At 34.9% G+C, this 25,931-nt stretch overlaps 1 protein-coding gene across 3 annotated transcripts in view; it reads left to right on the plus strand.

Moving 5' to 3' along the window:
- The first annotated feature begins 7,051 nt into the window (after window positions 1-7,051).
- Window positions 7,052-25,931, plus strand: part of PRUNE2 (prune homolog 2 with BCH domain) — a 96,582-nt gene continuing 77,702 nt past the window's right edge. For all 3 annotated transcript variants that reach the window (XM_087715969.1, XM_087715970.1, XM_087715971.1), the window contains exon 1: window positions 7,052-7,265. In XM_087715969.1, coding sequence (XP_087572095.1) covers window positions 7,230-7,265 — 36 coding nt within the window. In that variant the 5' untranslated portion in view covers window positions 7,052-7,229. The remainder of the gene's footprint in view (window positions 7,266-25,931) is intronic.

Raw genomic sequence — 25,931 nt, forward strand, 5'->3', positions numbered from 1 at the left:
TTCTTTAAAAACAACATAGTCCACTAATTTCAAAGTGATGCTGTTTTACATTCAAGTTAATAATTGTGCAGCATTTTGTGCTTGGCAGGATTCTACAGGTATTAACCAACAATGCTATCTTTTTTTATAAGATTACTTAAATTCATAGGGAAACTTATGGATAACAATAAGTACTTTATGACTATCCATTTAATGGCATTCTATATGTGCATATAATTTATAGACATTCAGTAAAATACACCAACATATTAAGTACAATACTTTTCATTAATTAATATAAAAGCATTATTTTCTTGTTTTATTCTCAATTATTATGAAAATAAGTAGCAGTCATGTAAGACTATGTCATTCAGCAATTCATATTCCTTGTTTCAAGGTGTTCTTCAAAACAGAAGCTGATTGCCCAGTAGAACAAATTGTTCCTGACAGGCAGCTCCGTAGTATATTGTACAGAATATCAAGAGCTGGTAAATCAAATGGGAGTAAAGTAGATCTTTATGAAAAGATTTGCTAATGAGGAAACAAATGCTCCAGAGTGTTGCCGTAATATCTTCAATGAACTGTAAAATAGCACAAGTGAGGAAAAAAATTCCCAAGACCTTGAAATGCACCAAATTTATATCTGATTATGTGGCTTCTAATTTATGCACCATTGTAGGCTGTCTTTCTTTTTGTTTTGTTTTATTTTTGTCCATTCACGTCTCTCTTGACTCCTGGTAATTGCTTGGACAAAATCCTGCAGTTTTCTTGGCAAGATTTCAGAAGTGGTTTGCCATTGCCTCCTCCCTGGCTGAAGCCAAGTGACTGGCCCAAGGTCACTTAGCTGACTTTGTACCTTAGGTGGGACTAGAATTCATTTATACTATTTGCAGCAGTGGTGGGATTCAAATAATTTAACAACTGGTTCTCTGCCCTAGTGATTTTTTCCAACAACCAGTTCACCAAACTGCTCAGAAAGTTAACAATCGGTTCTCCCGAAGTGGTGCGAACTGGCTGAATCCTACCACTGCAGATATCTCACATGACGTATAACTATTTTATTTTTCATTGGTTTCTGATGGCCAGACTCAAATAATCAGGTTTGTATCATGACATGATTTTCACAACCTCTTATTGTGTTGAGAAGGGCCATGAGAGAACCCTTCTCCTCTTACTTCAGCATTTGCTCCTCAGAGTAGCCATCCAGATGCCTCCGTGACCCGTCAAAACCGTGGTCCACAAAAGCGCGCTCGACGAAAGCGCGCATTTGACGTCATCACAGCGCGACGGAAAAAATTAAAAATTGAAATAAAAATAAAATTAAAGCAAGCCGATTCACATAAAGGTAAGGGTTAGGTTTAGGGTTAGGGTTAGGGTTAGGTTAAGGGTTAGGGTTAGGTTTAGAGCGTTAGGGTTACGTTTAGCGTTAGGTTAAAGGTTAGCGTTAGGTTTAGCGTTAGGTTAAGGGTTAGGTTTAGGGTTACATTTAGGCTTAGGTTAAGGGTTAGGTTTAGGGTTAGGTTTAGGGTTAGGTTTGGGGGGGTTATGGTAAGGTTTTTGCTTTATTTTTACATTTATCGATCACAGCGCGATGTTTTCGTCGCGCTGTGATGACGTCACGTACGCGCTTCCGTAGAGCGCGCTTTTGTCTACCGCGGTTTTGTGGTGGAACCGATGCCTCTGGTTGTTTGCAAGTAGGAAACAGTCACATGTTACTGTCCCATTTTTACTGCCCAGCAAGTGGTATTTGGAGCCTACAGTTTTTGGACTCTTGAAGAGTAAATCTTGAATACCAATAGCTTGGATAGACTTGTCCTCCATGAGTTTATTCAGCCTCTTTTAAAGCCATCTATGCTAGTGGCCATTGCATGACATGAGGTAATGAATTCCATAGATTAATTAAGCATTGTGTTGAAAAAGTACTTACTTCTGTCTGTTTTAGATCTTTTATTTTCTCCACCAGCATCCCACCCTTCTCATTCTTGCCTTCACATTATTTATACAAAATACCTCAGTTTTAGCTTCATCATTATTTTTTCCAGTGAGCTGTTTGGTTTTATTCATGCAATATGGAATAATTTATAGGCCAAAATATTTTCAGCAATTTAAAATGCCACCACAATTAAAAGGCAAACCTTTTTCTTCATTAGTCTTTCTGATGATCCAATGTTCATAGATACATGTTATAACTGGGAAAGCTATGTCCTTAACAAGGCATACCTTTGTGGTCAATGCTAGTCTCTGTATATTAGTATTTCATCTGCATTTTTCATAAATTTTCTCCCAAAGAGCATATGTCGCTTTTTTTGTAACTACAGCCACTGTCTCTATAAAAGTCTGAACCTTCTTCCACCTAGATTTTCCAAGTTTTCTTTTTTTCACATATAATTCAATATTACTTACATTTTTTTAAATTAACCAATTAGTAATCCATAAAAAGATGAATTATCTGATAGTTGCTAAGTTTACTCAAGAGCCGTTTGTAAAGTTTTTGGCAAAGTTTTTTTAATCAAAGTTTTTTCCTTTCTACACAGCTTGTTCTATAATGTGTGTGTGTGTTTTAAACAATTTAATTTAAACAATTAAATTTTGCTTTAATTCTAATTCTATCACAGAGGAATTCAATAGGCTTAGATATATCTCGTACAACTTCTGTAGTCAAAACAAATGCAGAGAATTCATTGAGTTCTTTGCAATTTCTATAAATTGATTGATGATTTCTTGCTTTCCTTCTTTTCTCGATTTTCTTAATTAGTTTTGTGCTACATGTGACTTGGTCCTACCCATTACGCACTTTGCATTTTTGAAATTGTCAGGCAAAAATTCAAAATAATTCTGCAGAAGAATATTCAGTTTGCTAATATTATACACAGTTTTTTCATGGATAAACTATCTTCAGATGCAATTAAGAAAAAAATAGATGTAGTTGGGAACCAATGTTCTAGGTTATAATAATGACTCTGGTTTGGCCTAACTGAACCTAATGAATAATGAATAATAAAAATATCTGGCTTCAGATTCCTTTTACAGGTTACAGTCCTTGAATTGGCTGTCTGACATCTGGAAAGTCATTAACATACTGTTCAAATAATGGCCAATTTAATGAAAATGTACTAAGGTAAGCAGAAATAGAAACAATATGCAGATGGTTTAGGTTATAGAGAAGTGATAAGCTGCCTACATTTTATTGCCCCATCAATCAATTTTCACAATGGATTTTAATATGTAAAATGTTTTCATGAAAAAGTAATAGTATACCTCAGGTATCTGTGCTGTTTGTTAAATTTAATGTATAATTCAAATTTGCTGGTGAAAATTATCTTAGTACATATTTCACTAAATATGTTCTGCAATGTTATTTCAGATCTTATAATCCATCTTGCCTACCATTGATTACCCATTACATTTTAATGGTCATTGCCATTTACAACTACTTAAAACTTAAAATCTTCTGGTAATTACTCAAACCTTGAAGAAACCTGATACTAGGAGGCCCCAGGGTGCTTTACCTCTACCCAAAATCCTGGGGACAGCTAAGTTACAGTTTTTCAACCTTACTATTTCTTACATTGCTGTAATCAGTTATTATTTTGCCATCTCATTTGTCACTTCAGTAAGAATATGTATTAAAATCAAAGAACTGTAAGTTGGTCCCTCTAACTTGTGCTTATTGTAAAACAGTAAATTTAGTTTTTTAGAGTTAGGCCAGAATACAATGACCTTTGTCCAACATTTGGCATGAAGCCAGCTGAGTGACCTTGGGCCAGTCATTTTTTCTTACCCTATGAAAGAGGCAATGGCAAACCACTTCTCAAAAACCTCACCACCAAAACTGTATGGACTGGTCCAGGTAGTCTCTGAGGAATGGACATGATTGAACAGAAGAGGAAAAAAGTAGTCTAATGTTACTTATGCTTTTGAGAGCTAAAGTAAAGCAAGCACAAAATTCATACAAACATATGCTTATATATAGTAAACATGCACCCCTTAGACTGGAATATAAAAAGTGGAGTCTTAAAATCATATTCAAACTAGGGATTCTCTTTCCAAGCTAAACCCTTTTACTAAGTAATTATCCTAAGCTAAACTGAATTCTGTAGTGAAGGAGAAAAAAAAAGATATATTGCCTTGTTGGGTCATTTGGAGTGTAGGATCTTGGCTTACTAGCAAGTATTAAAGATTTTGGGCAGTAATCTGAGTACTCTATGCCAATTTGAATTATGCTTAGTAATGAACTTAAACAACAGTTGCCTTGATATAAACACTTGATATTGCTAAAAGTCATCCTTAGGAATTTAGATACTTCCAGTGGTCAGAAAGAATGCCACTCTAAATACATTTGGTTGTTAAATGGAACAACTGTCCAGTGACCAGAAGGGAAGAGTATTTCCACTTTATGCATGTTTGCTAAGAAGCAAATCTTAATGACTTTTGCAGTCTCAAAGCAATGCACAGCGATTACACAGAAGATCTCATTAAATGTTTTTTTTTTAAATCCAGCTGTGGATGAGAAATAGGAATGTATGTTCTGCTTTGACCTGGGTCATTCCATGCCGACCTGGAAATTATATTAAATAAAACTGTAGCTGCATTATTTCCATTTCTCCTTCTCCAAACCATCTTTTTTCTTAAAAAACAAACAAACCCTGTAACAATTTTTTTATGGCCACCAGAATTTCTCTGTCAATTTTAGAGGTTTTTTCCCCCTTCCTAGTCAACACTGAATATCATGTGACATATGGATGGTACTGAGATTGCTTTTTGTCCTGATTTTTCTTCTTTATCTTGTAATGTATAATATATTTAAATGCAAATATTATCTTGGCACAAATAATCCAATGTTCAGGCTTAGGAAATGTCACCAATTTGCTAAGTTAATATCTGACACTGGAAGAAGTAAGTCTGTAAGCATTATTATAATTAACCTTAGGAAAAATATTCAAAGCAAAGTCATTGTATCACTGAATTCATTATTAAGCAGAATGGTGGAATATAATTTGTACAGCTAAATTGTTCACCTCCAAGGCCATTATTAGTCAATTAAAAGTAGCACATTATTATCTGTGTTCTTGGAGATTTGTTAGAAGGTTTAAACAGTATCGGAAACAACAATAACAACAGAAAAAAGTAAAAAAGTAAAAACATATAGTTTATACAAACCTATATATGTATATAAAGTTTACAGAATGGTTTCATTCACTCAATAGTTTTAATCATATTTTATTTAACTATCCCTCCATAACCAGATGTAAATAATTATTCCAATAATAATATCTTTCCAATGTTGAAGGTTTAATCTCTTAGGGGGAAAGGGGGGGCATGGAGAATCCATTTTCATTGTCCATAGATCAATTCCATATAAAATGTGTATAATGAAGAGTCTTGATATTAAAAAAAAGCACTGTCTCAAAATTAATAAATGTAATTACAGGTTCCCAGAGTGCAACAATTTTAGGCTTTCTCAAAAACTTGTTTTAATGAACTGTTATTTTTATTGCATCTTTAACAACCTAATATATGTCTTTTCAAATGTGACCCAATAAATCTGAAGGATTCTTTTTCTGCTAAATTAGACAAAGTCTAAGCACTATTTAAATTTTTGATACAGACATTGAGGCAATTTTCTATAGTTCAGACAAAATGAAGATCTCCAATTCCTTTTTTTATTCAGGTTTTAAAATTTGCATATCAGATAAATTGATTGGTAATGCATTTCTACAGACTTTTTTCATAAGATTTGGTGATCAGTTCTAATAGGCGTCATGGTGTCAATACAAGTCACAGATACTGCCAATTGGCAGCAACAGGAAAACAATATTTATCTCAATATTCACTGAGTGAAATTTTTTCTTCACAAATATGAATATTCTATATAAAGTACAAAATATTCTGGCTTAATGACTCTTTTATCAATAGCCAAAGAAACCTCTTTATAGATCTTATTTTTATTTAATGTAATTATTTGAGAAATATCACGTGGAGTCAGAGTACCTAAATAGTTAATGAATTATGTACACATGTGAAACTTGTGAACTGTGTTAATAAACAAATATTTCTACAATGCATTAATTCTGATTTAGTCCATTAACAGAGTATCCTGCAGAAGAATCCTTCTGCAAGTCAGCCAAGTTTCCAGAATTGGAAGAAAAGTACAAAGTCCGGGGGGGGGGGGGAATCCAATCACAATCCAGATATTATGATTTGGACCCATTTTCAAGAAAATTTTCTTGAATCCTTCAAGAAACTTTAATTTAGTATGCCCAAGTATGCCTTTGTACATACCTAGTATAAATAGCACATTCTGTTATGTATGTATGCTGTATGTGCATATGAAATATGTTGGAGTATGTTTTACAGCAGTATATTAGAAAGATTTGAACAATACTCTTGACGTCTGTGAAAAACACCAAAATATATGAAGTTATTGCCATGCTTCACTAAATAAAGTAAGACATGTTGTTTACTTAGGTTCCAGCAAAGGATAAACACATGCTGACAAACATCACAGCCATGATAATCTACAGAAAAATGTTACCATTTTTAGGATATTTCTTTAGAAACCTCATTGAAGGCCATAGGATTTACTTCTAAGCAAGCAGGATAAAATTTGGACGTCGGGGCTGCATCTGGCAATCGGAAGTTTCCAGTACCCATAACTCTAATTACAAGGAAGGAATCGTGCATCATCACAACACAGTAAACAACGTTTTGTGTGTGTGTGTGTGTGTGTGTAGCTTTCCGGCTCCAGATATAGCTCGCTCCTTGTTCCCACATATCAGACACCCATTGGGGCTCTGCAGTGCTGCTGGGAGGAAAGCGAGCGGACCGAAGGGAGAGAGGTTCTTCCCTCTGCCGCAGATCTCCGCATCTTGTCTTTCGCCTCACTTTTGGGCGCTGTCCATGGTTGCAGCAATGGTCCGCGTGACGTCAGCCCGCCCGAGCGTCCCAGCCATTGGTGGAAGAGCTCGGTCGGCCTGTGGAATCATGTAAACTCTGCCCACCCACCCTCGCCCCCCTCCCTTGCCCGGCGGGGACCCGAATCCACTTTGTTGCCTAAATAGGCAGAGGAGTCCACCGGCAGCGCCGATCTGTTGGGAGACGTATAGCAGCCGCGCGGCGGAAGAGGCAGAAGCCAAGGCAGCGGGACAGTCGATGCCTGGGAGGCAAGGAGCCGCCCTACAGAAGCAGTGCGGAGCTCTGGCATGGGACTTTGCCCTGGCTGAACAGAACCCGCAGGCCGAGTAAACACCATGGAAGACTTTTTGCAACGCACCAAAACAAAGCTGGTAAGTTCTGCAGAAAAAGAGGGGATTGGAAACACTTTTTAAAAAACCATACCAGTTTGTTTTGCTACACTTTCCTGCACGTTTTTGTTTTTAAAGTTTTGGAAGACATCCAGATGAGCTTGTATGAATCAGCATTTTGAATAATAATATGAAATAGCTAACAATGACACCAGAATGTTGAAGGTTGCAACACCTGTGTTATTAATGGAATTCATTACTTCTCAAAGGTCCAGACTATTTTTTTTAAAAAACCACACACACAACAAATAGCTGAATTCTCACTCACTCATTTGAAGAACTTGGTCTGTAGTTAGCAGGAATCCCAAAGAGCCCTCAAGCTTCTCTGTCTGTAATTTTTGTCAGCCACAGAAATGATAGCTTATGGTTTGTAAGACAATTCAATCCATGTTTATTCAGAAAAGAGTTCTACTGTACTAAGTTAAGTATACTCTTAGGAAAATGTGTCCAGGATAATCTGTTCAATACTCTACAAAAGTGCATGGAACCCCTTTTGATTCTGTGGGTTAAAATTATGGAAGTAAACAACAATAAGTGAAAAAGTGAAAGTTCAATCAATGTCATAATATGAAAGCATCAGAATACCAAAACAAATTCACCACCATTGAGATCCCTTTAACTTAAAATGACTGTTGATATGAACCAAATGTAATTTAGGTACAATAAATCAGTGCAAATCAGTATCTGGTTCTGTAATATTTCTAAAGAAAGTTGATTTGACAATACATAAGGGCTACAAGGGCAGAAGGCACGAGCTGCTTCATTTTAGCATGTCATCTAACATTTAAAGTTATGTTTAAAACTTTTAGCATATGGTCATTAATCAAAATTCATGCCACTTGAAATAAAATTACTCTTAGACTACATTCAAGTGCATTAAAATTAATATCTACAAATAACACCATAAACAATATTACATCTATCTTCAATAATATAAATTATATAATATATAAATTCAAAAATAAGTAAATAAGCATTTCAAATATAATTAAATGGCATTATATGCCTTCTCCAGACTTTTTATTTGTTTTTTTACCAAACATTTTATTTTTGTATTTTTAAATATCTTTAAACAGATATCAGTTATTTGAAAAAGTCCTATATAAGATTTCTTAATAGAATAATATTTACAGTGACTAATGTTATACCTCTTTTTTTGAACCTCATTTTTGCTTAAGTTCTCTTCAAAGCAAAATAGAGCAAAATCTGATGACAAGCACAGAAAGCATGAATAATTGAGGACTTTCTTTTAACTCTAGAACCAGAACACAAGCACTCAAATTATAAAATTAACATTATACTATTGTAGCAGAAATTGAACATTAAGAATGTTGAATTACATTTTTAAAGTTCTGTTAAGATCTTATCTTGCTCATCTAGCCTTAGATGAGAATTAGAAGGTGGCACAGATCAGCACATCTGATGATGACTTAGTTATATTAGTAGAAGTAGCCTGAATGGGAAATTGTAGTACTCTCCTTGACTTACCATGAGTATCTATGCTTGCTGCACTTGTAACACTTTGTGCATAGCTGAAATATTTTATCATTTTTTCAAACGTGGCTAATATGTATTATAAGCTTCTCTTTGGAATTGCTAACAACAATGAATATAAAATACAACCCCTATAGATTCTTAAGTAAGCAAATTGTGCTAAAGGATAAATTCCAGATGAGTTGCTGAATTTGTTTGTTCAGCAAGAATCAAAAAGTGCAATGGAATTACAGAAGAGCATTTATTGATTGAAGCAAAAGCTTTCATAATTAATAGCTTACTTTGTAAGATACAGTAAGGTTTTTTAACCTAAAGGTAAAGATGCCCTTGAATTAAACTCAACTCTTAGTGACAGATTTGTGGCAACAGGACCTGAATTGTTTTCAGCTACCTTTTTTAATGTTTTAAAAGTTTTTACTTTGTTTTACAATGCTAGAAGTCCATAGTGATGTCTCATTTGATACTTGCCAGGCAATTGCCTGCTTATTTTCAGGGGCCAGGTAGTTAGTCAGCCAGGGAATCCACTGTATATGTTATAATTATAAATATAATATAATGAATAAAATCTAAAAGTAGCCAAATAAAATTAGGCTTTGATAATTCAAAGAATGGATGAAGAGTATAGACATTTCCTAATGTCAAACAGAAAACAATATAGTTACCTGTGCTAATAATTTCACAGGGGGAAGAAACAACTGTGGAAAATTTATTTGCTACTTGGTGGGAAAATTCAAATTGGCAATTTTTAAGTATGCATATGTAAATAATCTTTAATAGCATGGATTAGCAATATTTTTGATGCCTGGCACCAATGAACAACATTGCATTTTATATATTTATTACCAAAAATTGGTATGTCACATAATTTCACTGACTCTAAAGTAGCTTACATTGATAAAATAAGACCGAGCCATCTGATATTCAATGAGACTGCTGACTACTTTGTATGTGGGCATGTTAACCAAATGAATCTATAAATAGATAATAGTCAATATTATAAAAGACAAAGAGCCATAGCTAAATCTCATTTTGTGAGATTTAGTGAGCTTGAGATATTTGGACCATATAAAAACACTGAGAATCATGTCACTGATGCTATCTGTCATATTATGGTCTATACAGGTACTCCCTCCCTCTGGAATGAACTGCCCCCAGAGCTTCGTATAATCCCCGACCTCCGGTCCTTCCAACACGCTCTAAAAAGTTGGCTTTTCCAGCAAGCCGGCCTGGCTGAACTAAATAAAATTTATTTATTTATAGGGTTTGTATGCCGCCCACTCTCGAGAGACTAAATGATTGATTATTGTTAATTTTAATCGATTTAAAAAAAAATGTTATTGTTAATCTTAATTGGATTTGTTTTTTGGATACTCTAATTTTTTTAAACTTTTGTAATATGTGTTTTTTTAAATGTTGTACGCCGCCCTGAGTCCTTGGGAGAAGGGCGGCATATAAATCCAATAAACAAACCAACTGCTTGAGACATGACCATAATAAAGCCTATGTTGCAATGGGCATTAGGTGAAGCATCTAACATAATGGTCATTAGGTGAAGCATCTAATGAACCCCCCTCATCCCTGCTGTCCCAATGAATTGTTAAATGAACACGTGGGTTATTAAGTGGAGCATAGGGTGTCTTGGGATGGGGGAAGCCCTTAAAGGCCTAGTACAGGCACAGGCCTGTCTGCTCTGGCCTGCCCAAGGTTTCCTCCATCTCCTGAGATGCCCTGTACTCTGCTTCCCACCCCTTGGGTCCCACTAGTTCTCTGAGTCCTTAGCCTCCATCCTACCTCACCAGGTCAAACATCCACCTACTCACCCTTTGAAGAGCTCCAAGCTTTCTAGAGCATTGGAATGGCTTGTTTCTTCGTATTTTATTGTTTTATTTATTAAATTTATTGGCCTCCCATTTTACCACTGGGTAACTATGGGTGGCTTACAATATTAAAAAGATAAAATTATATAAAACCCATATAAAATATGAATAAAGTACAGCAAAAATATAATTGCTCAACCCTATATAAAAGATGGGAATGGAAGGAGTAGGATGAGCAGAAGGGGGGAGGTGGAATCTGTTATTAATCTGTCAATCATCCCCAATGTAAAGTCCCCCCCCCAATTATATCCCCAAGCCAACTGGCAGAGCCATGTTTTTAAACTTTTGCAGAAGGTGCAGTTGACTTCACTCTGGTGGACAAGATTACCAACACCTTGAATTGCACCCGGAAGAAAACCAGCAGTCAGTGTACTCATGGAGCAGTAATGTGACATGGGCTACTCTTGGGGCTCCCAAAACTTCCCATGCCACTGCACTTTGCACCACCTGTAGTTTCCAAATGCTTTTCGATAGTAGCCCCATGTAGAGTGTGTTGCAATAGTCCAAACACAAGTTGAATAGGGCTTGAATGTCCGAGCACAGGGACTCTTGATCCAGGAGAGACCACAACTGGTGCTCAATCTGAAGTTGTGCAAAGGCTGTCCTAGCCACAACTGCCACTGCTCTTGGATTCATCAAGAAGAACTCCCAAGAAGCAGACTGTATCTGTCTAGGGTAGTGCCATCCCATCCAGAACTAAAGATGTCCAAATCCCAAAACTTGGGGTTCCATCCATCCAAAGCCAATCGGTCTTTCTAAGGTTCAGTCGAAGCCTGTTCTTCCCTCATCCAGGGCCCCACGGTCTCTAGCCATCAAGAGAAGGGCAGCAATAACATCACTTGGATCATCAGGGTAGAAATATAGAGTTGAGTATCATCAGCATATTGAAGATATTTCAACCTGTGGTGGATTATCTCACACTCTGCAACTATGGCTTTGCATAGTTGCAGGGTGTGGTTCCAGAACTGGCCACCACTATGCCCCACCCACAAATAGTAGCCACATTTGAATCACCATCCCATAGCCTAGAGACAAACTGCTTAGTTTTGCTGCCTTAACAAGATTTGCACAGTACTGCAGAAGATTTTTTGGGGAATTGAAAAGTTTCTTCAGCACTGTGCAGACCTTGTGAAGAAATAAAAATGAAACTGTTTGTTTGTCGACCACCATTTTCGTTTCACACACAAGGAGGTAGGACAAAATGGCAGATGTATTCTGGTTGCCACTGTGTGGCCCAGGAACATGTTCCTAACATGAAGTTCCAGAGAACTTCAAAAGGGAAATGTGATGGGTGTGTGGGGAGCAGACCCAAGCACTGTGGGGTCCAGCATAGAATGGGGGAGATGTGAGGAGTGGCTCCAGAATCCCTGTGGTTGGTTATAAGGGTAATTAACTACAGGGATGCTGTAGCCTTTGTAACTTTAAAGTAGAATTGAATGTAATTTTGGGGTGTCTATTGTAACTGAACATTTGTTAAGAGGCTCATCATAGCTCAAGGACTACTTTTATAGGTGTGTCTCATATTTTAAAGAGAATAATTTGTTAAAAGTTTTCAGCTTCATAGAAATCTGATATTAATTTGAGAACCTTTAGCATCATACAAGTCTATACTCTATAATGTATTATATGATTTAAAAATTCCAGTAAAAACTCCATGTATTTATTTCTAACATCTTATATGTGAACTATGTATGCACCTATATTTTTATCAGCTTTATGTCTTTTTATTTTTACATAAAAGAAATACCCTATTGACCCAGCCATTTAAAACACAGAAGTAACACCTATATTTTGGACACAAGCTATTTAAGAATCGTTCAATTTTTTCTAGTGGTTCCTGTTGATGTTTTTATGCTATGGCAGAATGCCATTATGCGGCCAATTTAATAAGGTTAGAAGACTATCCCAGATGAAGGAGGGTATATTGGAGAAATATATAGGATATACATTATTCTAAAATAGACAATTTCTAACATATAATAATCTAACACTCATGGCTATCTAGATAGCAAGCACAAAAATATATTGCCACATTTAACTGGGCTTAAAAACAAGACCTTTCAGAAACTGGAAGTATATTAACTCATCATACTACTAATTGATATAAATTTTTGTTTCTTGGAAATAATCAGAAGATTTCATGTTGAACATGACTTTTGTATAAAAGCCTAGTATACTTATAAAAATTGGACATGTTTATACACATGTTAACTCTACCAGTGTTCTTGGATTAAAATATGAGTATTGGTATGTACATGTGAGTTATTAATTTAACATATTACCAGTGTTAAGTGGTACAGGCGTGATCCAATGAACAACACATTATCACATCAGTTCATGTTATGATTTTGTTTGAAGTGTGCCAGAAGTGGGGAAAACAATAGAGTTGAAATGAGTCTCTATTGGGGACTGTTCTTGGCCCAAAGTGTATCATTCCAGTATTATAAGTATTTATATATAAAATAGGATAAAGGAGGGTGACCTTGATTACCTCTCATGAGGGGAATGTAGCTAGTTATTGTAGCTAAAGCTGATATGCAATGAGTGAATTGATTCCATGAAATCAATTCATTCATCGCATATGTTGAATCTAATTGATGTTTCCTTTATTCAAAACAGTTTCTGGATATGCAATAAAAGATTGAAAGTATTTCTTTAATTCTGAGTTGGTTCTCTACAGATTCAATTTCTTAATAAAATACTATGCATACTAGGGTTTGGTCAGAAAAGATAGCAATAATAATTGAATGAAATATTTCTCTTAATATTATGATCAGAGTTATATACATAGTGCCTAATTTTATGTTGCAAGTCAAACTGTCGATTAGAAGGCACAGAGCTTACACGGTAGATTTGTTGCATGCTTTCCTGGCATGTTGAGCACTCTAAAATATTTCTTGCTATAAATCTTCAGAAGCAAATGGCTAAAAACTGGTGATCCCACTGTAAATGTTCTGCTAATTTGGATACTAAATATTTAATTAAAAATTCTGCAAAATCAGCTTTTTTAACCTTCTATTCTAAGAGACTATTGATCTCTTAGAAGACTTATTGTCTTCTTAGAATCAAAGATTGTTGGTAGCAACTCTGTTCATTTGGCTCATTATCAACTTATTGATAATTAAATGAAAAAGTATATTTTTCAAGCTTCTTTTAGTTTAAGATGAATTAAGGTGATTCAGTATTGAATCTATTTACATTTAACTTGTAGTGGCTCCATGGATGAACGTTTTTAACCAATGGGGTGAGCTTAGAAGTGCCATATATAATACACTTTGATTAATAAAAATGCAACTAATGTTAAATTATTAGTATTATATAACTGATATTGAAAATCTTGAATTGTTCTTAAGAAACAATTCAAACTTGGTTTGGAAAACATTGTTCTGAAAAACAGTACATATGATATCAAGAACGAAGGTAAAATAGTAGAGATGATGTTTTACTTGTATTTTATTATTTCAAGAAATGACATGTTGAAGATAACCATGAAAAAATATTTTCATAAGAGTCCTCAAACAAGTCTCTCTCTGCATAAATGATTCAAAAATAACAGATGTGTTTAAACATTGCTGCCACCTGCACAATTTTAAAACATGCAAGAGAAAATGCATATTTTTTGCACTTTGATTGATGAGTAGATTTTAATTAGTGAGCTAACCACTCTGAAGTTATAGTAGCTTCTATTTAACATCCAGTTTGTGTAATGATTTAATACTGAATGCCCCTGAAGAGAACATTTAATGTGCCTTTTATTTTAATCTATTTGTGACTAAAAACCCCATTTAGTTTCAGGGAATTCCCTTTCCTGAATTGTTTTGTCATGTTGCATTTATTTCTATTTAGACTCTCAAAAGTAATTTGCAGAAATATAGCATATAGCCCATTTGTCAGAAATTAGTTTTCCTTTGTGGAACAGCTAGGCAAAATATTTAGCTGTTAATTACTGTGACTATAAGATGTTTATTCTCCAAAGCACCTGAAGGCAGGACAAGAAGCAATAGATGGAAACTAATCAAGGAAAGAAGCAACCTAGAACTAAGGAGAAATTTCCTGGCAGAGAGAACAATTAATCAGTGGAACAACTTGCATTCTGTTTAACTTCTTTATAGTGGGAGGACAAATGTCTTGAATAAAGATAATGGCAGAAAATATTAGGATATTAATACTAATATTAATACTAATCACTAAAGTGATTTTTAAATCACTTTAAAAAAAAGTGATTTGGAGTCTTACAATATACAAAATCTGTTAAAATCCAAGAATCACATCCTCAGTAACAAAAAGGCCAGTTTCACTACATAATCTGACAATTAATTTATTATATATTATGTTAGAAAACAGTTTACAGTACAGCATAAAAACAAATGCATGTTAAGTCCTTTGAAATATACCAGTTGTGGCCCAGGAATAAATATAGTGTATTATCTTACTTTTCAATAATGATTTTCTTGTTGATATGCAATTAGAGAAGAGGAAAAAGAGTGGTGAGTGTTTTTTCTGTTTGTTCATTAGATTTATATCACTGAGCTCTCCCTTTGGTTAAGTCCCCAACAATATAGAATATAGAATAACAGAGTCGGAATGGACCTTGGAGGTCTTCTAGTCTGTTTAAAACTAGAAACAGACATGACAAGGCCCTGACATACAATACAATACAATACAATACAATACAATACAATACAATACAATACAATACAATACAATACAATACAATACAATACAATACCAGAGTTGGAAGTGACCTTGGAGGTCTTCTAGTCCAACCCCTGGCCTAGGCAGGAAACCCTATACCGTTTCAGACAAATGGCTATCCAGCATCTTCTTAAAGACATCCAGTGTTGGGGCATTCACAACTTCTGGAGGCAAGCTGTTCCACTGATTAATTGTTCTAACTGTCAGGAAATTTCTTCTCAGTTCTAAGTTGCTTCTCTCCTTGATTAGTTTCTACCCATTGCTTCTTGTCCTACCCTCAGATGCTTTGGAGAATAGTTTGACTCCCTCTTCTTTGTGGCAACCCCTGAGATACTGGAATACTCCTATCATCTCTCCCCTAGTCCTTCTTTTCATTAAAGTTCCTGCAACCATTCTTTATATGTTTTAGCCTCTAGTCCCCTAATCGTATGTTGTTGATTGGTAGAGGGACTGGCATAAAGTCAATGAGTTTCCTTGGCTAATGATGGAATTTAAACTGGTTTTACCAAACTGAGTGCAATGTCTTAATTCTCCAGTAACTGAACCTAATCCAGTATTCATAACACAAATAGTTAAAAGTTAGGGACACAATTTAATAGGAGTTTCTCTTGTGCAAGGTCTTGCAAAAAGAAATAAAACCTCTTGCTAATTTGAGTTTGCTCATGAATTATTTCCAATGGCATGTGCCTTTGGATGTGTCTTTCTGGTGCAATTCAGATTTTAGCTGTATAGTTGTAGCTAAACTGCAAAAATCTAGTAAATCTAGTAAATAGCAATTTTCAGGATTTTTTGGAGCCCAGGTATGGTTGCCCTACTAAACAGAAATTAAAAGGAAGGAAAAGGTTGGAATCTACTTTTATGCATTTGGGCAAACTGAAATATACAGAGATAAAGTGCACTATATAGTAATACTCTTATTGTTGCAGGAATATTGCTATGTGTTCTTAGCCCAATAGTTTAAATTCTACTGCTATTTAATAATATTCAAATTAAATAAAATTAAATAAAAATACTTCTTAGCTGATAAAAATTTTATAGTATTACATTGTTATTTAGAAATGATTGTGCTTTTCAAGAGCTGAACTTAGATAACAATTTCTCAGAAAATTTCTGAATAATTTTTTTTCTCAATAGGTCTTACTAAAGCCATGGTGTCATACTAAATGTAGCCCTTTGTAATTTTATGGATAAATGTAGAATATTAACTTCTGCCTTCCACTTGCTACAATTTGGATCTTCCTTGAAGAGAAAATCATTGAATGCCATCTAAGTTGTGAGAATTTACAATGTACATTATTGATTTAATCTAACATAAGAGCTTGAATCTCTTTTTAAAATGCAGATTACTGGCCTTGCAAGTCTAATGGCTCTTCTGTAATGATCTAAATTGTGCTAATTCATTCTTAGCCATGCCAACAGAATAGCTCTGTAAAAGGAAATAAGAGCCTTCATTTTACTGACTATTGATAGTGGAATAATGACTCTTCTATAATATTTGATTGCTTTCCTTATCATACCATATAGTGCGTGCCATTTCTCCAATATAATCAAAGCAGAGTTTTAATATTTGCTTTTATTTTTTTGCAATCCATATGTTTTTCTATAATACAAAGAAATGAATTTGGGATCAAGAGTGCAAGAAAAAGTAGATGTGCTGGCATGTTTTTCATCAAATTGGTGGTATGCCATTTTTTCTAATGGTAGTTTACCATTGAATAAATATTTAGTAATTTAATAATAATTTGGAATGGCATAGCATATCTAATCAAGTACACAACAAAACTGTTTTTTTTTCTCCATGTATATTCAATGTTGACATTTTTGTATTTTATGAAAGAAAGTCAGAATGAAATTATGTGCCCAAAATTGCTGAACTAATTGAAATAAAATGTATTTTGTTTTAATCTATTTGATGACGATTTTCACTGAATGAGAGAGGGTGAAAAATATTTCTGTATTATCTCAATTCAGATTCTAATTCTTAAACTTCCATTATTTTAATGGAAATTTAAAATTATTCCTTAATTTTATACATATTATATATTGCCAGTTAATTCCTTAACAGTATGTCTTGTAGAATTCTTGAAACAATTATTGGATTTTCTAGCATTAAACTAACATAACCAGATAAATAGCATACGATTACTCTTTCCATAACAGACAACTTGTATCAAATATACTCAAAAGAGATTATACTTACAAAAAAGGAGAAAATGAGCCTCCCTTAGATTTATTTCCTGACATATTAATATGTATATTTGCAAACTTTGAGATTAATGAGGATGTCATTAAGAAGTGAATCAGAGGCACTAGATAATACATGTAGGGTTAGCTGACTGTCTCTTTTACCAGAAAGTAATGTTGAAGCGATGTTCCCCTGAGGCCTAGAATGAATACACATCTGTAATTAATGTAAGAAGTGACTGGATGTCACATTTACTTTTCTCTTGCAATGAAAGATCATTCATCTTGAAATATAAGAAGCCCTAACCTTCAAAACAAACAATTCATACATAATAGCTTAAGAAATCTGTTTCCCAAAGATTATTTGAAGCAGATCACACTGATATGTAGAATCTTTCTGAGAATCTTTAATATTCAGGCTAGTAGAAAATTAAACAGAAGAGCTAAATGAGATATAAATTCAATTTCAATTTTTTGTGGTCAAAGACCAGTACAGAACAGAACAAAATTTAACAGAGTTAAAAATACATTTATAAAACAACATAATTAACATCTGCAGGATCCAGTCTGTGTTGGTCATTGGGACCAGAAGTTTTGTCTTCCAAGCTTTTGGACTCATGCTGGAGCACTCCTCAATCTATATCTAAACACCCCAATCTACATCTAAAACACTACATACAACAGCCACCATATAAATACCACACCCAGAGAACAGTCGAGAACACACAAAAAAGTTCCCTAAAGATGGGCTCTAGCATCCTGAATCTAAAACCTCAGAAGATAAAACCTCTGGTCCTGGTGACTGACCCCGATTGGATACTGCAACAGATATATTTGCCTTCGTTCATAATTAACATCTGTATGTGAGATACAGCCTATATTAAATAATAATGTAAATCCTAAAATTATATGAAACATGATAATATCTAAAATTACAACAAATTAAAGCTATTAATACCAATGAAGTAAAAATATGTAAAAGTTGAATGAATTATACTTGCATAGAATGCATTGCAGGATGTTGGCCCATCAAAGTTTGACAAATCTTCTGTGCATCTTGGCATAAGCTGAATCTGGGTAACCAGAAATGTCTACTAATGAGAGGCACCATGAATTGCAAAACATTCTTATAATGCTTTACTGGGCTTATACTATTTGTCTCCCTTACTGGTCTTTAGATTGATCTTTATTTGATTAGCATCACAGTCCTTACCTCATATGTCGTAGAGTACAATGTATGTCTTCTATTCCATTTATTCATGTTTCTAGAAAGAATCACTATCATCAGTCATACATTCAGTCTGCCCCAATTACAATTTTTACATATGCCTAAAATATAAATTGTTATCTTTTCTTTATGTTGCGGAAATTCAAACATTCCTTTAATATTTGATTTCATGCCTCTTTACTATGTAATGGATTGAAAATAATCTTCACTTTACTTTAGATTATATGCTAGAGAACAACCCTTGGAGAAAAAAATTAAGAAGTCACATGAAAGAAAGATAAATGATGCTATAAGGGTCCTGTCCCCATATAGCATCATATTAGTTGATATTACATATTATATCAGTATCAGTCCATAAAATATAGCAATCCGAGAACCAGGATTCTAAATAAAGGCTATATATTGCTTTTAAATTGGTTTTATTAAACTAACAGTCAATTCTGCCATAATACAATTCTATCAGTTCCCTGGTCAAGGTACTGAGCAAGCAGCATGGTGACAAGATAAGTTGCTCTGTCTTGCTCCATATGTTTGTTGTTTCAAATTTTTCATACTTTTAATTGGTTCCCTGTAGAATAAGATTTACAAGCATATGGTATTGAAAAATGCTGACTTGTATCTGTTATCATATATTTTAATATGCTGGTGGCACAGATCACTTAATTTTAAATGTGATTATGAACTTACGTAGTGTAGACAACTGTGTTTTAAAAATGCTAACAGTCTGCAATGAACTAAAATTCATTCCAGTTCTTTTTAAAGCATTTAATGGAAAAGCAAAGTAGCCACATTTTTAAAGGTCTTGACATAAGAGTTTTGGTGAAATAATTATGCTAGTAATAGATGTGAAAGACACATCTATGGTTAGTTGCAAGTGCAGAAGAACATGTAAAGTCTTGGGACCTTAGGTGAGACCAATAGCCTCCATATCGGTATTTAAAATATTTTAGTATTTCAAAGCAGAAAACAATGGAAAACTGAAATAATCCTCCAGCAATATGGTTACCTTCATATTGCTATGAATGTATCATATCCATATGAATTTATCATATTTAGATTCAGAGGCTTCAATGATTGTTAGAAAGATTATGAGTAAAGTTAATAACGTTTTTGTAGAAGACGGGCTGAGTTATATGCTTGATTTCTTAGGAAAAAATTGTAGTGCTTTTTAAGTTTGAGGTTTATAATGTTGAGGTTTATAGTTTGAGGTTTATAATGTTTATAATGTTGTGAAAAAGTTCTACTGACTGACATATAGGCTATTTCAACTTTCATTATGATTCTCTTGATCAAAACCTGACTATAGAGTTCTAAAATGCCACATATTACTTCCTCATTTTTTGTATTCTACTTTCTTCTATTAATTATCATTTTTAGAGTAGATCTTCCCTATTTCATCATCAGCCCATTTTTAAGGCAAAATGTGTAGTCGTGTTACTGTCTTGCTGTGGTTTCATGATGTTCATCTCATGCTCTCCTGTGGTAATGCTGACTGGAATTTTTCCAGTTAATTTCAAGAATAATTATTTTAACTATCCTTATTAACTTAGAACTTTCTTATTTTTAAAAAAGAAAAAACAACTTTTTTTATGAAATAGAATGAAACCAGGACGGATTTAGGCTTCCAAATCCAATTCTTGCTCAAAGCAGGAATCCAGAATAAAATATCTCTGACAGCTATTTGTCTAGTCTCTGAATACATCTATTGCCAGACAATTAAGCAAATCCTTCTGTAATTGTTTTTACAGTCAAATCTCTGTTCCTGTTGGGAAGCTTTTCCTCACATTCAGTTGTGATCTGTTTTCCTGCAACTTCAGTAATAAAGACATTATCCAATGTCTTGCTCTCTGGAGAAACAAAAGACATGTTTTTGACTTGTGTGGTCAATTGCACTTTATTTCCTTCTGGTCACCTTTCTGCAAGATTTTACATCATTTTTCAGTTTGTCTTAGTTAAGATCTGCTGTTTCCTGTGGCTGCTCTTTTACTATTTTTATTCAGAATTACAATCCCTAGTGCAACTGAGGATAGTAGCCATTGAATTGGGATTAGCAAACGGTTTTGGGCTAAGCACCACTTTCATTTTCACGTACCATTTTTAGAGATGAGTTTTAAAAAAGAGTTTGGGGGAAAAGGTAACAGAATTTAGATTTAGAGCAAAAATGGAGATTAAAATTTAATAATCAAATACAAGAATAAACACAATCAATATTCTCTTCTGACAGATGCTTCCAAAAGCTCCACTCCAGCAGAATGATGAGATAGGACAGTGGATTCTGATACATGATTTTCCTGTCCATTGGCCAACATTTATTGTTCTAAAATAGATATTAAATTGCTATGAATTGGTTACATATAGAATTCCCATGATGCAAATTGTCCTTTAATTATTAATATTCCTGCTTAATATTTTAGAAAGAAGGCTCAGTTAATTCAGGGATTGTTTGCTGATTCTAATAATCAAGTATTCTATGCTACTTGCAAAAGAGAAAGCAGTTTTGTTGCTTTAAGGCTTCAAAGGCAATCATTTTTGTTTAAGCCAAAACGCATTAACAAGTAAAACACCAGATCCATATACCAAGGAAATTTGGTTCAGTGCCAATGACTTGATATACAGCAGGCCAGCACAATTCATAGAGGGGAAAGGGTCACATTGCTACATTAAAATGTTTACTGGCCACAAAAGAAGAGTTGGCATGCCAATCAGTTATTCAGAGGGTAGTGAAGAGGCAACAGTATTGTTGCTGGCAGTGTTGGTGTCGGTGAGAACTGGAAACACTGGAGGTGCTTTGCAGCATGTCTTCAGGATGGAGGTAGTTATGAAAGCCTAGGCAATGGCAGCAGATCCTTTGCAATGGTGACATTTGGCAGTAGTGGATTGATTGAGTTTCAAAAAAAAATATTGCAGACTGCTTGACACACGTTGTGTAGGTCTGCTTTAGAAGAATGCGTAGATACCCTGAAGAAGTGCAGTGCAGTTAAAGCAAGGAAAGGAGGAGGCGTGAAAAAGAGAACAGTCCTTATTTGGTACAAAAAGGGCCTACTTGGCCTATCTCTAAAAGCTGGCACTTGATGATTGTATGCATTATGAGAGTGTTTATATTATATTCAGTTGGCAACTCTTCCAAGTTTTAGAATGTGGTACTAGTGTGGAATGCAACATCTAACTAATTGAAGAAGGCCGCAGGGGTGGGCTGTTGTGGGTTCTCATGGGTTCAGGCGATCCTCTAGCTAAGGATCTGCCCAGTTCTGTGAACCTGCAAATCCCACCTCTGGCTAGCCCCACCCAACCCACCCATCCCACCCCACCCTGCCCCTCCCAGGAGTCTCCACAGGTGACTCCTGTGATGCCAGGTAAGTACAGGGCCTGCACAGAGCCTGGGGAGGTTGAAAAATGGGCCTCCCAGAAGTTCCACAAGGCCAGAAATGGGCCCGTTTACAAGCTTTGGGGGGCCTCCAGAGCTTGGGATTGGCCACTTTTGTCCTCCTGGAGGCTTAATGAAAGCCTCCAGAGCCTGGGGAGGGTGAAAAATGGGCCTCCAGGAAGTTCAGAAATGGGCACGTTTCCAGCTATCAGCTCTGGAACCCGGGGAGGCCATTTTTGCCCTCCCAGAGACTCGAGAAAAGCCTTCCAAGCCCAGGGAGAGCAAACACCCCCCCCGCTGTGGTGCAAGAGGCCAACTAGGCCATGCCCACCATGGCCACACCCACCCAACCAGGCAGAGAACCCGTTGCTAAAATTTATGAAGCCCATCCCTGGAAGGCTGGAAAAAAAAATTCAGCTAGTCCACAGTTATCTATGTAAATTGATTATTTTTCTTGCTGTCTTCTATAGAATCAATCATGTCTTACAGTTCTACAAACAACTGAAAACTACACCAAGACAAGAAATCAGAAAAAAATGTGTGTAGGTACATATACCAACAACAGTTTAGTAAATAGATTAAAGTGGGTGATGTTGTCTCACTGTGAGAGTATGATCCATGAGGGACTTGCCAAAAGTCAGATTTCTTTTTGACCCTTCTCTCTTGCATTTTGCTAATTCATTCACCCCATGGCAACAATTTGAAATAGACCAGATCTGGAAACAGACATTGGAAGAAATACTAGGACCCTATAGATATAGGCTACATTCTTGTAAGTCTGAAATAATTTCTCCTTCCCTTCCTCTTATATCAAAGAAAGACAAAATAAAACAATCATGTATTTTTTCCTCACACTTTCCTGTTTCCTTAGGCTAATCTTTTTTTTTTTAAACTTACAATCTCCACATATTTTTTTCCAATCTCTGAATTCTTCCTCTCTTTGTTTTTACACATCCATTTCTCCCTCAGGCATCTAATTCTTCTGCAGTAGGAAATATACAGCAAGGGAGGAGCCCTTAGGAAATATCACTTTAAGATTTTCCCAGAACCTTGATCTGACTGCTTTCCATTTCCAGAATGTAATATATACTGTTTTTATTGTATGCACTTTTGTGTAAGTGCATGCAACTATATTATTTTTGAAATGCATTGTAAATTTCTTATAATGTTTGTTGTTTGACATAGCCAGACAGGCAGGCAGCAGACATGCCGAGTTGGGAAACAAGATAGAATGGAAATTTTAGGGAGCACAATTTTTGAGGAGGAAGAAAAATACAAACTGGGCAGTAGACACAAATAGAGTTTTTGTTTTGGATCTCGATGAGATGATGTTACTAGCTGCTGAAAAGAGAATTGAGTGGAGTGTGTTAAAAGAAGATATGCACGCATTACGGGAACTTGTTTTGATACTTGATACTTTGATACTTATGAAAGATTTATAAAGTAATTGCAGTAATATCTTTGTTTTATAATCAGATAAAGACAAACTAACAGTCTGTTTGTGTAATCATAAAGGCTGAAAATACTCTTTGCTACAAAATGTCACTTTCAAATTTTTGTTTAGATCTTAATAAAACTCATACATTTATGTGAGTAAATATTCACTTTGCATTCATCTGGGTATGTATTTCATTTATCTCAACGCAGAAACTCAAGGCATTTCAGGATGAACTACATATGGGCAATGGGAGTGCTTCTAGGAGATATTTTATTCCTTTATTTGTTTAATAAATAGTATATTCCTTCAACTCACACACAGGTGATTTCAGGTGGCTTAAGAAGTTATGCTCCTTAGTTGAAGTTGCTGAAAAATAAATTATCCTATGAGGATTAATTATACTTTATTTTTGAAAACTTGACTAATTCCACCATTCTAGAAACCTGAGAATGTAGATACTAATCTGAAAAATTTCAGAGTAGATGAGATAAAAGACTGGTGCTAAATCTTTTAGTGGGTTTTGTTAAGCCAAAGTAATTTTGTATCTTCTGTATGGCTATCAATAGAAGAACTAGTTCTTGCTTTATATAAGTATATAGAGATGGCGGATTGCCTTGCTATCATATTTTGTGTAATTTATTGACAAATGTTATAAAAATTATTGGTATATTTTGGCAATAGTTATATTTAATATCTCTGAGAGAAATGCTATCAGCAGATATGCTGATAGTCTGCAGAAATAAGTACTGTGTAATCAATTGATTACAACATTTCTATTATTCTCATCACATTTTATTTTGCTTTGTTAAATCAAAGAATAAGTACACTTAATTTTTAAAATGAGACACTGTTTGATGTCTCATCAGCACTTGTCTTTGATCAGTTTTTAACAACTGCATTATTTTACAAACATATTTTGATCTTGAACAGCCTGGTTTCTAATATTACTTCTTTTTTCATAGAGAATGAGCTATTGATAATAATTTTTTACATATTTACAAAGATATGCATGAAGCTGCAGATAAAATACAGTGGGCAGAAAGATTTCTTCCTCATCTCTTTTACAGAGAATTTAAAATAGTTAGGAATGGATGTGCTTTTTTTCTTTAGACATATTACAGTAGTTCTTTCAATATCTCCACTATGTCTTGCATCATTACTCGTTATACTTAATGTTTTCTTCTGAATCTGTTTGCTTCAAGTCAAGTCTACTTTGTCCATCTGTTGTAATGTTTTATGTTTGGCCTGCCACATGGACTTCCTCTTCTTAGCTTAATTCATTTAACTAACATATTTACCAAGAAATGTTAATGCAATATGCAAAAATATTTATGGGTGTGGGTATAATCAAAGGGAATAGACCACTGGTGGGATTCAGCCAGTTTGCACCACTTTGGGACAACTGGTTGTTAATTTTCTGAGCAGTTTGGTGAACTGAAATCATTAGGGCAGAGAACCGGTTGTTAAATTATTCGAATTCCACCACTGGAGTAGACTCTGCGAGATAGTAAGTACCAGTGGTGGGTTTCAAATTTTTTTAGAACCTCTTCTGTAGGTGTGGCCTGCTTTGTGGGAGTGACTTGCTGGCCATGTGACTGGGTGGGAGTGGCTTGCCAGCCATGTGATCGAATGGGAATGGCTTGGTGCTTAGCAACCAAAATGATGACTCAGAAACTCTGGCATTTGAAGTCTTAAGCTGTCAAGTTACAAGACCCTTGCACCCCTAACCCTTTAGAAAAAAAACCCCAGGGAGTGTTCAAACTTGACAGCTTTAAGACTTGTGGACTTCAACTCCCAGAATTCCTCCTCTCACTTTTCTTCTTGATGATGTGCGGACGGGCAGTGGGAGGGAGCTGGAACCGGTTGTAAATAGCACTGTAGATTTATGGGACCTCTTCTATAGAAGAGATTAGAACTGGCAGGAACCCACCCCTGGTAAGTACCTAGATATATTTAAAATTAAGAGCAGCACTTATTTTTCTATCACTCCACATCCAGAAGAAGTTATTGAAGAGTTTGATAGTGAATAAAAATATGAATAATTTAAGAAATAGAAAACATTGATAATAAAAGCTATGGTACTTGAAAAAAAGTCTGGACGAGGAATATTAAAAAGTAGTTATCCCAAAATAAGGAATATTGGAAAGTAATAAGTATCTCTTTATTCAGATAACAACAATTAAGATACCCGATATATTCCTATGTTCCAGTCAACCAATCAGGATTAATGTTTCATATATTTATTGACCATCCCCTATAGAACTGATCATATTCTGTGCCCACTGTGCATTATCAATTTGTACTGATCTATTTTATTTTACGTGGGTTGTTGACCCCTGGTCTTCATCTCTCCGATAGCTGAATGTTT

Source organism: Thamnophis sirtalis, unplaced genomic scaffold, assembly GCF_051295495.1.
Source record: "Thamnophis sirtalis isolate CommonGarterSnake01/CBP01778 unplaced genomic scaffold, rThaSir2_p1.2 scaffold_5, whole genome shotgun sequence".
In the NCBI taxonomy this organism is placed as follows: Eukaryota; Metazoa; Chordata; class Lepidosauria; order Squamata; family Natricidae; genus Thamnophis; species Thamnophis sirtalis.